Source organism: Mixophyes fleayi, chromosome 4 (genome assembly GCF_038048845.1).
Source record: "Mixophyes fleayi isolate aMixFle1 chromosome 4, aMixFle1.hap1, whole genome shotgun sequence".
Classification (NCBI taxonomy): domain Eukaryota; kingdom Metazoa; phylum Chordata; class Amphibia; order Anura; family Limnodynastidae; genus Mixophyes; species Mixophyes fleayi.
This window is the reverse complement of record NC_134405.1, coordinates 47,668,145-47,682,509: the sequence shown is the minus strand read 5'-3', so window position 1 is coordinate 47,682,509 and position 14,365 is coordinate 47,668,145. Positions and strand designations below refer to the sequence as shown.

Below are 14,365 nucleotides of genomic sequence, written 5' to 3'. Positions count from 1 at the left end.
AAAAATGTTTATGATAGAGATGGGATGGTCCATTACTGTCCCAACCTCCTCAGCCAGCAGTATGGCTAGCCTTCCCCTGCAGCCAGACAAGGACTGTAATTTTGTCTAAACTGTAGACTCGATAATCTCAGTGTATCAGATTCTTACCTGTACATATGTAGAGTCCTTTATCATTCCTCTTCTTAACAGTGTTCAATGAACAGACACATCGGGAAGTTATTGCTGTGCTATTACATACAGCTGGGGGTTTAATAATATGGATCAGTGTGACATATGCGGCATGGTAACACAACTGGTTATATAATAAAAGAAAAAACAAAGCTAAATGCAATACAACAGAACATGGACAGCATAAATAATTGCATGTTTATTTCTATTACTCATATATTGCTTACCAGAAAATGGAAGATAGAGGACTCATGTCAAGTGTTGTTTTTCTCAAATGTACCTCCCTCTCCCAAGTTAATTGAGCCACTTTTAGTTGGATCGTACAGCTACTAAGACCCCCCCCCCCTCCCCACACCCCTTCCCATTCGTGGGATAATGACCTGTAGAAGTTTGCATGCTAATTGGAAGATACTCAAAGCACAAGCCATGGGAATCATGCATTCAAAGATTTCCCATGCCATAGGGGACCCCATGATTCTACTATGGGGAAAGGAGAGTAGCAGGAGTTAATTTAATGAAATCACTGATGTGTAACTGTAGTAAGAATGAGGGAAACAAACCACACAAATGAAAGTGCCTAAAACACGCGACAGGATGGGGCCTTGAATTGCACCATCATAGCCCTGCTGTGCAATGACATTGTTGTGAATCATGGAGCAGGGCTCTGACGATGCAAAACGGTCATCATGCCCCTTCCCACCACTCCCCCTCCCACACACACTCTATTTATCAAAACTATTTAATACATTTATATGGCAAGTCCTGAAAAAAACTTTAATACATTTCTATTGCATGTGTAGATTAAGGCTGCAAAAATGTGACTATGGGCCTGATCATAAAGGCACTCATACTGAGCACAATGTGCGTTTGTTTTAAAATGCACGTAAATCGGCTCTGTGCAGTCCTGAATTCAACAAGGAACGGAATAGATAGATATATGTGCTAATGAATTCACACTGCAGGATAATGTGTGACTATAAATTCTCAAAAGAACGCACAGGAAAAAAATGTAGAATTAATATAACCAGTTAATAATAAATGCATTAATGATAAATTACTAATGAAATACATTTAATAGGATGTTCTTAATGTCTACTGAACATAAAATACATGTTTACAGTTACTCCTGATTGCAAACACATGTTATAGCATGCATACAAGATTGTCATCACTAGAGATCAGGACTTAGACTAGCCCTGTAGCTGGAGCAAGAGAAGCAGCAGAAAAACAAGTAACTTTGAGAAGCCCAGAGCTTGATTCGGAGGCTGCTGCGTGCGCTTGAGTTTGGCACGCCCTTACTGTAATTTGACTAGGGCAAAATGCTCCTTCTCCGCCCGTTCACTCCCCAAAACTGTAGGCTGTAGTAAGTGGCTGGGTTTATTGGTTCTGGGCATGCACTGGTAATTTTATCTACTATACGTTCAATATCAGCAAATACGTGCCTTGATGAATCAGGCTCCACGTGCCTATTTCTCTGCAAGTGCATCATTTTATGGGAAGCCTTTGATGCACTAGAACGTGACAATAGTGTCTGCACAGGTGCATAAATGTGCATCTGCTGATAGGAGGAGATGGTCTAAACTCTGAGGATCTGGGAGGTCCTTGCAGTGCGCACTCGTGCACTTCCTATTATGTCCAGATGGCATAATGACATATTGGGTTACAGGATGAGATATTTGAATGAGCTGTGAGGTGTTGATAATGATATTGTGGTAAGTAGTACATTATTCTCTCACCTGCAGATCTAATCCTACCATGATAAATCCAAGGTCTCGTTCTCAGCTTCCCCATCCGCCATGTAGAAACTTATACAGGTAAGGAAGTGCAGTGTTGTTCTCTATTGTCAACTCATTTATATTATGTGCCTGTGTCTCCCACTGAGTAGGTGCTACGAACGGCTCTTAGTCATGGCCAAAAGTTTTGAGAATGACACAAGTATTGGTTTTGACAAAGTTTGCTGTTTCAGTGTTTTTAGACCTTTTTGTTAAATGTTGCTATGGTATACTGAAGAAAAATTAAAAGCATTTCATAAGTGTCAATGACTTTTAATGACAATTACATTAAATTTATGCAAAGAGTCAATATTTGCAGTGTTGACCCTTCTTTTTGAAGACCTCTGCAATTCGCCCTGGCATGCTGTCAATCAACTTCTGGGCCACAAACTGACTGATGGCCGTCCATTCTTGTCTAAACAATGCTTGGAGTTTATCAGAATTTGTGGGTGTTTGTTTGTCCACCCGCCTCTTGAGGACTGACAACAAGTTCTTAATGGGATTAAGGTCTGGGGAGTTTCCTGGTCATGGACCCAAAATTTCGATGTTTTGATCCCTGAACCACTTAGTTATCACTTTTGCCTTATGGTAAGGAGCTCCATCATGCTGGAAAAGTCATTGTTCGTCACCAAACTGTTCTTGGATGGTTGGGAGCAGTTGTTCTTGGACGATGTTTTGGTACCATTCTTTATTCCTGGCTGTATTCTTAGGCAAAATTGTGAGTGAGCCCACTCCCTTGGCTGAGAAGCAACCCCACACATGAACTGTCTCAGGATGCTTTACTGTTGGCATGACACAGGACTGATGGTATCACTCACCTTTCCTTCTCCGGACAAGCATTTTTCCAGATGCCTCAAACAATCTGAAAGGGAATTCATCAGAGAAAATGACTTTACCCCAATACTCAGCAGTCCAATCCCTGTACCTTTGCAGAATATCAGTCTATCCCTGATGTTTTCCTGGAGAGGAGTGGCTTCTTTGCTGGCCTTCTTGACACCAAAAGTCTTTGCCTCACTGTGCAGATGCACTCACACCTGCTTGCTGCCATTCCTGAGCAGGCTCTGCACTGGTGGTGCCCCGATCCCGCAGCTGAATCAACTTTAGGAGACGATCATGGTGCTTGCTAGATGATCTTGAGCACCCTGAAGCCTTCTTTACAACTATTGAACCTCTCTCCTTGAAGTTCTTGATGATCTGATAAATGGTTGATTTAGGTGAAATCTTACTAGCAGCAATATCCTTGCCTGAGAAGCCCTTTTTGTGCAAAGCAATGATGACTGCATGTGTTCCCTAGCTGATAACCATGATTAACAGAGGAAGAACAATGATTGCAAGCACTATCCTCCTTTTAAAGATTCCAGTCTGTTATTCTAACTCAATCAGCATGACAGAGTGATCTCCAGTCTTGTCCTCGTCAACAATCTCACCTGTGTTAACGAGAGAATCACTGACCTGATGTCAGCTGGTTCTTTTGTGGCAGGGCTGAAATGCAGTGGAAATGCTGTTTTTGGGATAAAGTTCATTGTCATGGCAAAGAGGGACTTTGAAATTAATTGCCATTCATGTGGTCACTCTTCATGACATTCTGGAGTATATGCAAATTGCCATCATAAAAACTGAGGCAGCAGACTTTGTTAAAAATAATATTTGTGTCATTCTCAAAACTTTTGGCCATGACTGTATTGACAATTTACATATTCCTAGTTTAGCAGGTGGTCAGAGAACCATTTTAGCCCCGGAGAAGGATTTGATTTTTACATGTCCTTGTATTTGCAAGGAACTTGGCTTTGTTTATACTTTCAACTTTCATTGTTACAGTACATGTTATACAGGAAGGCTAATTTTTATGTACATAAACCCCACTGTAACAAAGACATTATTAGACATTTAAATACACAAAAGTCCCACCTACAATATAGACATTGCCAACCTCACTCATAATTTATTTAAGGCATAATTAAGACTTGAAAGAGTAGCTCAAAAGTGCTAGTATGTATGAGGTTAAACTGACACTTTGTCAACATGTATATTTTTTGGGGGTTTATACAAATATATACCAGGCTTGTGGTGGCAATAACACTGCCATCGCCACTGGTAACTCTACCGGCGGTAAGATATTCCATCTTTCAGTGACGAAGACTTCTCCATGTATTTGAACGGGGTTGTCTGTTTAAGTGTTGCCTCGGTACTCAATTTATTTTTTATAAATTTTATCTAGATGTAAAGTTATTTTTCCCATGTCAGAGGAACTGAAAGCCCAAAGTCACAACAGTGGCAATAAAAATAAAAAGTCTTTATCGCATAATAGTTAGTGTTACTATACTATAGCGTTACTAATATTGCTAGTGCTAGTACGATAGTATACTAATGCTACTAGTGTTACTGTATTACTATTATATAGTGTTACTAATATTGTTAATGTTAATATGACACTTTACCTGTTTTATTAGTGTTACCATTTTATACTGTTACTAATGTTACAAGTGTCACCCAGTTACAATACTAGAACGTTGCTAATGTTACTATATTACTATTCTACAACGTTACTAATGCTGCTAGTGTTATTATATTACTACACTATAATGTTACCATTGTTACTATATCACTATAGTGTTATTAATTTGCTTGTGTTCATATGTTACTATTCTATTGTGTCTAACATTAATAGTCTGAATGTCACTATACTATAATGTTATTATTGCTTACCACAATAAATGATGGTTAATTAGAATAAGGTCTACACCTCTCCCCCCACCATCCAATATAACAATGTGATACATTACCGATACACTCTCCTCCAGGATATGTGACTGTCGTCCTCTCCTTGTCATTGAAGAAATTTGTTTCACACGCACAGTAATATTTATTCCCTTGATATTCATCGCAGATTGCGTTAGCTGGGCATTTATTCTCAGATGGTAAACATTGGGTAAAATGTATGGCTTTTGGAGGCAGGTAACGTATTCCTACAGTATGGAGGGGTAAAACATAGAGACGTCAGTAGTATATTATCTATAATATTACCGATCCAACACAGAATACATCCAATACCTCTATGAAAATCTATTACACAAAGTATACATCCACTATCTCTGTAATAATTCCTCCCCCACAGTATACAACCACTGTCTCTGTAATAATCACTCCCACACAGTATACATCCACTGTCTCTGTAATAATCCCTCCCACACAGTATACAGCCACTGTCTCTGTAATAATCACTCCCCCACAGTATACATCCACTGTCTCTGTAATAGTCCCTCCCACACAGTATACATCCTCTATCTCTGTAATAATCCCTCCCCCACAGTATACAACCACTGTCTCTGTAATAATCACTCCCTCACAGTATACATCCACTGTCTCTGTAATAGTCCCTCCCACTCAGTATACATCCACTGTCTCTGTAATAGTCTCTCCTACACAGTATACATCCACTGTCTCTGTAATAGTCCCTCCCACACAGTATACATCCTCTATCTCTGTAATAATCCCTCCCCCACAGTATACAACCACTGTCTCTGTAATAATCACTCCCCCACAGTATACATCCACTTTCTCTGTAATAGTCCCTCCCACTCAGTATACATCCACTGTCTCTGTAATAGTCTCTCCTACACAGTATACATCCACTGTCTCTATAATGATCCCTCCCAATTGCTAAGAGTCAAAAATGAAGAGGAAGACAAGCAGGCGTGTCTGTAGAATTTGTAGGAAAATTCTACTGTGTTATATAGGTAACACCCAAAGAGAAGAGCTCCATTGCTCCATTGCTAATTGTAATTGCTTAAATAGATATTATAGGCCTGGCTGGCTTGGGCTAAATCTGCAGTTACATTTTATTGTACCATAGCTCACTCAGAAACAGGAGAGGTGGCAGGGTTCAGTGTTGAAACAGAAATTGTAATAATAGGGCTGCCAGTGTTCTTCAAGTCTCAGTGACATTGTATTGTGCCATAGCTCATACAGAAACAGGAGGGGTGACATTGTTGGTGTGACTCTCCAGTCTTAGTCATGATGATACTAATCCCTCTAACTCATGTGCTAAAGCCGATGTTGCATAGTGGTATTAAGTCAGGGAAACAAAAATGTAAATTAAAAGCTTGTACCTTTTTTTAAATAAAAAAAACCTCTCTAAAAAAGGTGAACGTTTACTGTAGAAAAACATAAAATTGGCAAGATACCATTCTACCCAAAATATTACCAGGCATTCCAGCATCAGATTACTAATTGAATGCTGTGGCTAATTAGCATACAGATATCAAGTGATCACAATCTCTCTTATAACTATCTCCCGGCTAATAGGTTTAATACATCTCTAAGAAGCAAAGTTAAAACCCCTCTAATAAGATTATATCATATCAGAGCATCTCATAAGAACAGCGTGATATCCTATATTAACATAGCGAGGCGAACGCCGACGCGCGTTTCGCTACTCGCTTTAGCTAGGCAAACCGAGAGAAGGGAACTGACATCCCTTTTATGGGGCAGGTGACGCCCCTACGACTGACATCATGAAGTGTGAGCCAATCGGATTTCGTTAAAATCGTAATTAATCTTTTTGATGGACAGACATATTAGCAATTCATTGGAGGTCCCGCCCATCAGAGCCAGCAAGCTGATAGGTGTATTCTCTATCATAAATGGATATAGATGACGCTTGTAAGTATTTATATGATCGTCTATGAGTTCTGGATTTAAAAGTATATATTTATACTCAATCTTCTTTGATCTCCCCAATATTATTCATAATACATAGATTGGTCCGATTTAATCAGCATTGGGAAAACCTTCTTGATGGACTGCAGCATTATCAGATCGATTGAAGGTTTCCCTTCCAATGCTAGTATGGTTTTCATGAATATATATAATATTTACAGGTGTCTATACTTTCCAAGGGAAGCCTCATTATTGAGAATATATTTATGTCACTCACCGGACTGTGAGTGCTTCTTCCCGGACATTTAGGAACCGTGGCCGTCCTCCATCCTGAGGGTCTGCGCATGCGCAGCCCTTTCCTATACTTCAGTGTATGTCCCTTTAACTCAATTGGCAGATCAGGCAACACTCCCTATATTAAGCACCAGTGGTCAACACCACGTTGCCTGATCTTGGAGTCTCATTCCCCATGAGTCTCTGAAGGTGTTCCTGTGTTTCCTCGTGTATTCAGCGCTGCTGATTCCTGTGGTTTCCAAACCACTTCTACCTCTGTGGTTTCCAAACCACTTCTACTACTGTGGTTCCCATACCACTTCTACCATCAACTGTATCATCGTGACTGTGAGCTGATTCCTATCCGCTGCCTCCGTGCACTACAGTCTTCTATACCACTTCAACGCTATTATATTCCATTGTGACTGTTTGCTGATTCCTATCCGCTGCCTCCGTGCACTACAGCCTTCTCTCCATATCCACTCACCTGTTCATCATCAAGTCTGTGAGCTGATTCCTAGCCGCTGCCTCCGTGCACTACCGTCTCCAGCTTGCAACTCGCCTGTGTTCATCATCGTGACTGCTAGCTGATTCCTATCCGCTGCTCCTGTGCACGTCAGCCTTATCTCATCTCTCCCGTGTGTCCGCAGAGTCCTGCTGCTGCTGCCAGCGCTATCGTCCATCTACTGCTGATCCGCTCTCCACGCCTTCCTGTTTCCCGCTGGTCTCTACCCTCCTGTCAGCATTGGATTCGTATCTCATCAGCTACTCCTCTGCTAGATCATCTCCATTCTCCTGGGTCCTCCATGAGTCCAGTTCCACGTTTTACTGATTCCTGTGGATTCGTGTCCCTGTTGGTCTACTTACCTGTGCGCTGCACCTACTAGACCCCTGTCTCTTACATCCAGGGACTTCTCATCCTGTCGGCCTCCTGCCGCCCAGGTATCGCTGCACTCCTATCTGACTGCCTACTTCTGAACCACGGTATGCATACTTCTCATTGACTGTGCTGGTGTATTGCATATCTTGCTGGACTGTGTTGGTTCTCCTCTGGAGTCTGCAATCCGCTGAGTCTTTTGCCATCCTTGACTGTGTTACCTTGTGCTGGATTACTTCAGAGACTTTCTACATTTGCAGACCTGTTCAGTCATTTATATATATTGTGCATATTACTGTGGATCGTGTTTAATGTGCCCGTGTACATCCTGTGTTGCAGTCTCTCCCCGTACACCTCCTCACATATATATTCAGTGGTACAACTTGCTGAAGGCAGACCACTGATCCCTGTTCCTGTATCACCTGTTCCATTCCTCTCACATAGCAGTGGTACAACTTGCTACCGCAGACCACTGACTTCCCGGATACCTCCACTTGGATTCCATTCCTTCACTCAGACAGCGGTACCACTTGCCATCCGCAGACCGCTGACTCTCATCATCTCCTCGTTTCTGTTGGACATTCCTCCTCACTATAGCAGTGGTACAACTTGCTATCGCAGACCACTGACTACCTCCACTTGCCCTTGTCCATACAGTTCCTCGTGTATTATTACCTCCATATTACCAGTGCTGCTAGTCATAGACTTTCCTGAGCATCTCCTCATCTACCATTGCCTGTTCCGTGATCACCCTGCTACCAGAGTACCCTATTACCATCTACATTGCTCTGGTAAGCCTACCACCTGGTGATCCCTGGGTAAAGACTCCTAGTGCCCGTGACAGTAAGATCAGGCCATGACAGACCCAGATACGGAACCTACCGCCAAAGAGATGCTGCAGCATCTGGTCAGCCGTGTGGAGCAACAGGATGCCCGCCAACAGCTGTTACTTCAGTGTTATCAGTCATTAACCTCCCAAGGAACATCTGGACAGACTGTGACAGCTACTCCTGAGGCTTCTGTGCTTTCCTCTGTTTCCCCAGTGCCATCCCAGGTGTCTACAGCTTCCACGCTTCACCTGCCTACTCCGTCAAAGTACGATGGAGACCCCAAAACTTGTAGGGGTTTCCTGAACCAATGTTCAGTCCATTTTGAGCTCCAACCTCAAAGATTTTCTACCCATCGTTCTAGAGTGGCCTATCTTATCTCTTTGTTTTCAGGACAAGCCCTGGCTTGGGCCTCCCCTCTGTGGGAAAGAAATGATCCAATATTACAAGATAGTGCCAAATTCATTTCTACATTTCGAAGTGTGTTCGATGAACCAGGTCGTGTGACCTCCGCTGCTTCCAGCATCCTCCGCCTACGACAAGGATCTCATACAGTAGGCCAGTACGTCATTCAATTTAGGATCTTAGCCTCTGAACTTCAGTGGAACACTGAAGCCCTAGTTGCCGCCTTCTGGCAGGGGCTCTCCGATAAAATTAAAGATGCACTGACTACTCAAGAGCTTCCTTCATCACTTGAAGATTTGATCTCTCTATGCCATCGTGTTGATATGAGATTTCGTGAAAGAGAGGCTGAGAAAACAACTTCTGCTAAAGCACCTCTTCGTTCTAACCCTCAATTTCGTCCAGTTTCACCCTCTGTGATTCCCATGGAGATAGGACGTTCCAAATTATCTTCTGAGGAGAGGAAACGAAGAGTAAAGAATAGACTCTGTATCTATTGTGCTGATTCCACTCATATTCTCAGTTCTTGCCCTAAGAGATCGGGAAATGCCAGGCCCTAACTAGTTCTGGAGAGGTGAAGTTAGGGTCCCTGGAGTCCTCTCCATCTTCCATGAAATCTAAAGTCTGCGCTTTTGATGTTACGATTTCCTCTGCTACCAAAACCTTTGAGTCACAGGCATTGATTGATTCCGGAGCAGCAGGAAATTTTATTTCCAAATCATTAGTAAATCAATGGTCTCTACCAGTGATCACCTTAAAAACACCCATTACTGTGACGGCTATAGATGGATCATGTCTCATCAACGGTCTCATCACTCAGAGTACGTCTCCAGTAACCCTTCAGATTGGTGCCCTGCATCATGACAGGCTCTCGCCTGTCATCTAGCTGTACTTTGAGCTTCTGAGTTACTGTGCTTTTTGTTAACTGTTCCGTGATGTCTCACCCTGTACTGTATTTCTGTCTGTCCCTGTACGGCGCTACGGATACCTAGTGGCGCCCTATAAATAAATAATAATAATAATAATAATAATAATCATGAAGAAATATCGTTTTTAATCCTTCCTGTTACGACAAGTCCGATTGTCTTAGGCCTTCCATGGCTTCAGTGTCACTCTCCCCAGATTGACTGGCGCACCCCTCAAGTCACGTCTTGGGGGCCTGAATGTCACCATCGTTGCCTTTCCCAAGTTATTCCTCTCAGAGTACAGCAATCTTCCATCTCATCTACCTCACCGGGACTCCCTCCTCAATATGCTTCATTTACCGATGTGTTTGATAAAGCTCAGTCTGAACGTCTTCCTCCTCATCGTTCTTGGGATTGTCCGATCGGCCTACTTCCTGGCAAGACTCCCCCCAGGGGCCGGGTCTATCCACTCTCGTTACCTGAAACTCAAGCTACATCTGAGTACATACAGGAGAACCTCCAGCGTGGGTTTATTCGACCTTCCACCTCTCCAGCTGGAGCTGGGTTCTTCTTCGTCAAAAAGAAGGATGGATCATTACGCCCTTGCATAGATTTTCGTGGACTCAATGCCATTACTATCAAGAATCGGTATCCCATTCCGCTGATCACTGAGCTATTCGATCGCATCAAGGGAGCCCGTATTTTTACTAAGTTGGATCTTCGTGGTGCCTACAATTTAATCAGAATCCGTTCCGGTGACGAATGGAAGACAGCGTTTAACACCAGAGACGGGCATTACGAATATCTGGTAATGCCTTTCGGGCTGTGTAATGCCCCCGCTGTTTTTCAAGGCTTCATCAATGAGATCTTTCGGGACTTATTATATGTATGTGTCGTCGTCTACCTGGACGACATATTGATCTTTTCCCAGGACCTGCCTTCTCACCACCAACATGTGGCAGAAGTCCTCTCCAGGCTACGGAAAAATTCATTGTTCTGTAAATTAGAAAAATGTTCATTCGAATTGCCCCAGATTCCATTCTTGGGGTATATAGTTTCCGGAGTTGGCCTGAAGATGGATCCAGACAAGGTGAATGCTGTACTACACTGGCCCCAGCCAACTACTCTTCGTGCTATCCAGCGTTTTTTAGGTTTTGCCAATTACTATAGACGCTTCATTCAAGACTTTTCTTCCATTGCATCTCCTATTGTGGCCCTGACTCGAAAAGGGGCTAATCCTAAGCAATGGTCGCCTGAGGCTCTTCAAGCCTTTCAAACACTCAAAGAGTCCTTCTCCTCGGCTCCAATCCTTCGACAGCCTGATGTGACACTCCCCTTCTTTCTAGAAGTAGATGCCTCTAATGTGGGCTTGGGAGCCATTCTCTCCCAACGCTCTGAACAGCAAAAACTCCATCCTTCTGCCTAATATTCTCTTGGTCTTCTGCCCGCATAGAAGAATTATACTATCGGGGACAAGGAGTTACTGGCTATCAAAGCTGCATTAGAGGAATGGAGATACTTATTGGAAGGAGCTCTCCATCCGGTGACGATCTTCACGGATCATAAGAACTTGTCATATCTTCAGTCTGCCCAATGCTTGAACCCTCGTCAAGCAAGATGGTCTCTTTTCTTTTCCCGTTTTGAATTAATATTAACCTTCAAACCAGCTGCCAAGAACAAAAAAGCTGACGCTTTATCTAGAGCTTTTGTGACGTCCTCTGATATAGAAGAGGTTTCCAACCATACCATTCTAGACCCCAAATGTATCTCACTGGCTGCTTCATCCACCAAAACGCTACCATTTGGGAAGACCCTCGTGCCTCCTACTCTAAGGAGGAAAATCCTTTCGTGGTTCCATGCCTCTCACTTTTCTGGACACGCCGGTGAACACAAGACCTTTGAGATTCTCTCTCGAAGTTACTGGTGGCCTTCAATGAGGAGAGACGTCAAAGAGTTCATTGCCTCCTGTGAATTATGTTCCCAGTTCAAATCCTCCCGCAGAACTCCAGCAGGGTTGCTGCGACCACTACCCATTCCGTCCAAACCGTGGACCCATATTAGTATGGATTTCGTTACTGATTTACCACCTAGTAAGAATCATAACACTATTTGGGTGGTGGTGGACAGATTTTCGAAGATGGCTCATTTCGTCCCTCTGTCTGGTTTGCCTTCCTCGTCTATCCTGGCTGAACATTTCATTAAAGAGATCTTCCGCATCCATGGATGTCCGTCTGAGATTGTGTCAGATAGAGGAGTACAATTCGTTTCCAGATTCTGGCGAGCCCTGTGTAAAACCTTGGGCATACGATTAGCACTCTCATCTTCTTACCATCCGCAATCTAACGGACAAACTGAACGTGTCAATCAAGATCTTGAGACTTTTATAAGGATGTTCTCTTCAGCCAATCAAGACAACTGGGTAGAGTTGCTTCCTTGGGCTGAATTCGCCCATAACAACATGTACCATGAGTCATCATCCAAAACTCCATTTTTTGTGGTCTACGGTCACCATCCGTCTTTTCCGGAATTTCCTGCCCTCCCGCCCACCCAAGTTCCTGCGGTGGAGACTGCTTGTCAGACCTTTAAAAATATCTGGTCTCAGGTCAAAACCTGTTTAAAGAAGACATCTATCAAATATAAATCTTTCGCAGATAAGAAGAGGCGGGCTATTCCACCACTAAAAATTGGAGATCGTGTCTGGTTATCTACTAAAAACATTCGTTTGAAGGTTCCATCTATGAAATTCGCCCCTCGTTTTATTGGTCCATATAGGATCATTCAAGTAATCAATCCAGTATGTGTGAAACTTCTTCTTCCTAAGAATCTTCGGATTTCTAATGCCTTCCATGTGTCTTTACTCAAACCTCTTATTATCAACCGTTTCTCAAATCCTCCCTCAGCTCCGCAGCCAGTTCAAGTTCATCAGGAGGAGGATTTCAAGATTACTGAGGTACTAGACGCAAAAATTTCGCGAGGAGTCCTCCGTTTCCTCGTTCATTGGAAGGGCTTTGGTCCTGAGGAGCGCTCTTGGATCAAAGCTGAAGATCTTAATGCTCCTGCCCTTTTGAAGAAGTTTTATTCCAAAAATCCGGACAAGCCCGGTTCCAGGCGTTCTGTGCCCACCTTTAAAAGGGGGGGTACTGTCACTCACCGGACTGTGAGTGCTTCTTCCCGGACATTTAGGAACCGTGGCCGTCCTCCATCCTGAGGGTCTGCGCATGCGCAGCCCTTTCCTATACTTCAGTGTATGTCCCTTTAACTCAATTGGCAGATCAGGCAACACTCCCTATATTAAGCACCAGTGGTCAACACCACGTTGCCTGATCTTGGAGTCTCATTCCCCATGAGTCTCTGAAGGTGTTCCTGTGTTTCCTCGTGTATTCAGCGCTGCTGATTCCTGTGGTTTCCAAACCACTTCTACCTCTGTGGTTTCCAAACCACTTCTACTACTGTGGTTCCCATACCACTTCTACCATCAACTGTATCATCGTGACTGTGAGCTGATTCCTATCCGCTGCCTCCGTGCACTACAGTCTTCTATACCACTTCAACGCTATTATATTCCATTGTGACTGTTTGCTGATTCCTATCCGCTGCCTCCGTGCACTACAGCCTTCTCTCCATATCCACTCACCTGTTCATCATCAAGTCTGTGAGCTGATTCCTAGCCGCTGCCACCGTGCACTACCGTCTCCAGCTTGCAACTCGCCTGTGTTCATCATCGTGACTGCTAGCTGATTCCTATCCGCTGCTCCTGTGCACGTCAGCCTCATCTCATCTCTCCCGTGTGTCCGCAGAGTCCTGCTGCTGCTGCCAGCGCTATCGTCCATCTACTGCTGATCCGCTCTCCACGCCTTCCTGTTTCCCGCTGGTCTCTACCCTCCTGTCAGCATTGGATTCGTATCTCATCAGCTACTCCTCTGCTAGATCATCTCCATTCTCCTGGGTCCTCCATGAGTCCAGTTCCACGTTTTACTGATTCCTGTGGATTCGTGTCCCTGTTGGTCTACTTACCTGTGCGCTGCACCTACTAGACCCCTGTCTCTTACATCCAGGGACTTCTCATCCTGTCGGCCTCCTGCCGCCCAGGTATCGCTGCACTCCTATCTGACTGCCTACTTCTGAACCACGGTATGCATACTTCTCATTGACTGTGCTGGTGTATTGCATATCTTGCTGGACTGTGTTGGTTCTCCTCTGGAGTCTGCAATCCGCTGAGTCTTTTGCCATCCTTGACTGTGTTACCTTGTGCTGGATTACTTCAGAGACTTTCTACATTTGCAGACCTGTTCAGTCATTTATATATATTGTGCATATTACTGTGGATCGTGTTTAATGTGCCCGTGTACATCCTGTGTTGCAGTCTCTCCCCGTACACCTCCTCACATATATATTCAGTGGTACAACTTGCTGAAGGCAGACCACTGATCCCTGTTCCTGTATCACCTGTTCCATTCCTCTCACATAGCAGTGGTACAACTT

At 43.7% G+C, this 14,365-nt stretch overlaps 1 protein-coding gene across 3 annotated transcripts in view; it reads right to left on the bottom strand.

Moving 5' to 3' along the window:
- LOC142151347 (adhesion G protein-coupled receptor E3-like) overlaps positions 1 to 14,365 on the bottom strand; it is a 125,144-nt gene that overhangs the window by 77,696 nt on the left and 33,083 nt on the right. For all 3 annotated transcript variants that reach the window (XM_075206886.1, XM_075206887.1, XM_075206888.1), the window contains exons 3-4: positions 4,724 to 4,906; positions 148 to 240 (exon numbers count right to left, since the gene is read on the bottom strand). In XM_075206886.1, the coding sequence (XP_075062987.1) occupies positions 148 to 240; positions 4,724 to 4,906 (276 nt within the window). The remainder of the gene's footprint in view (positions 1 to 147; positions 241 to 4,723; positions 4,907 to 14,365) is intronic.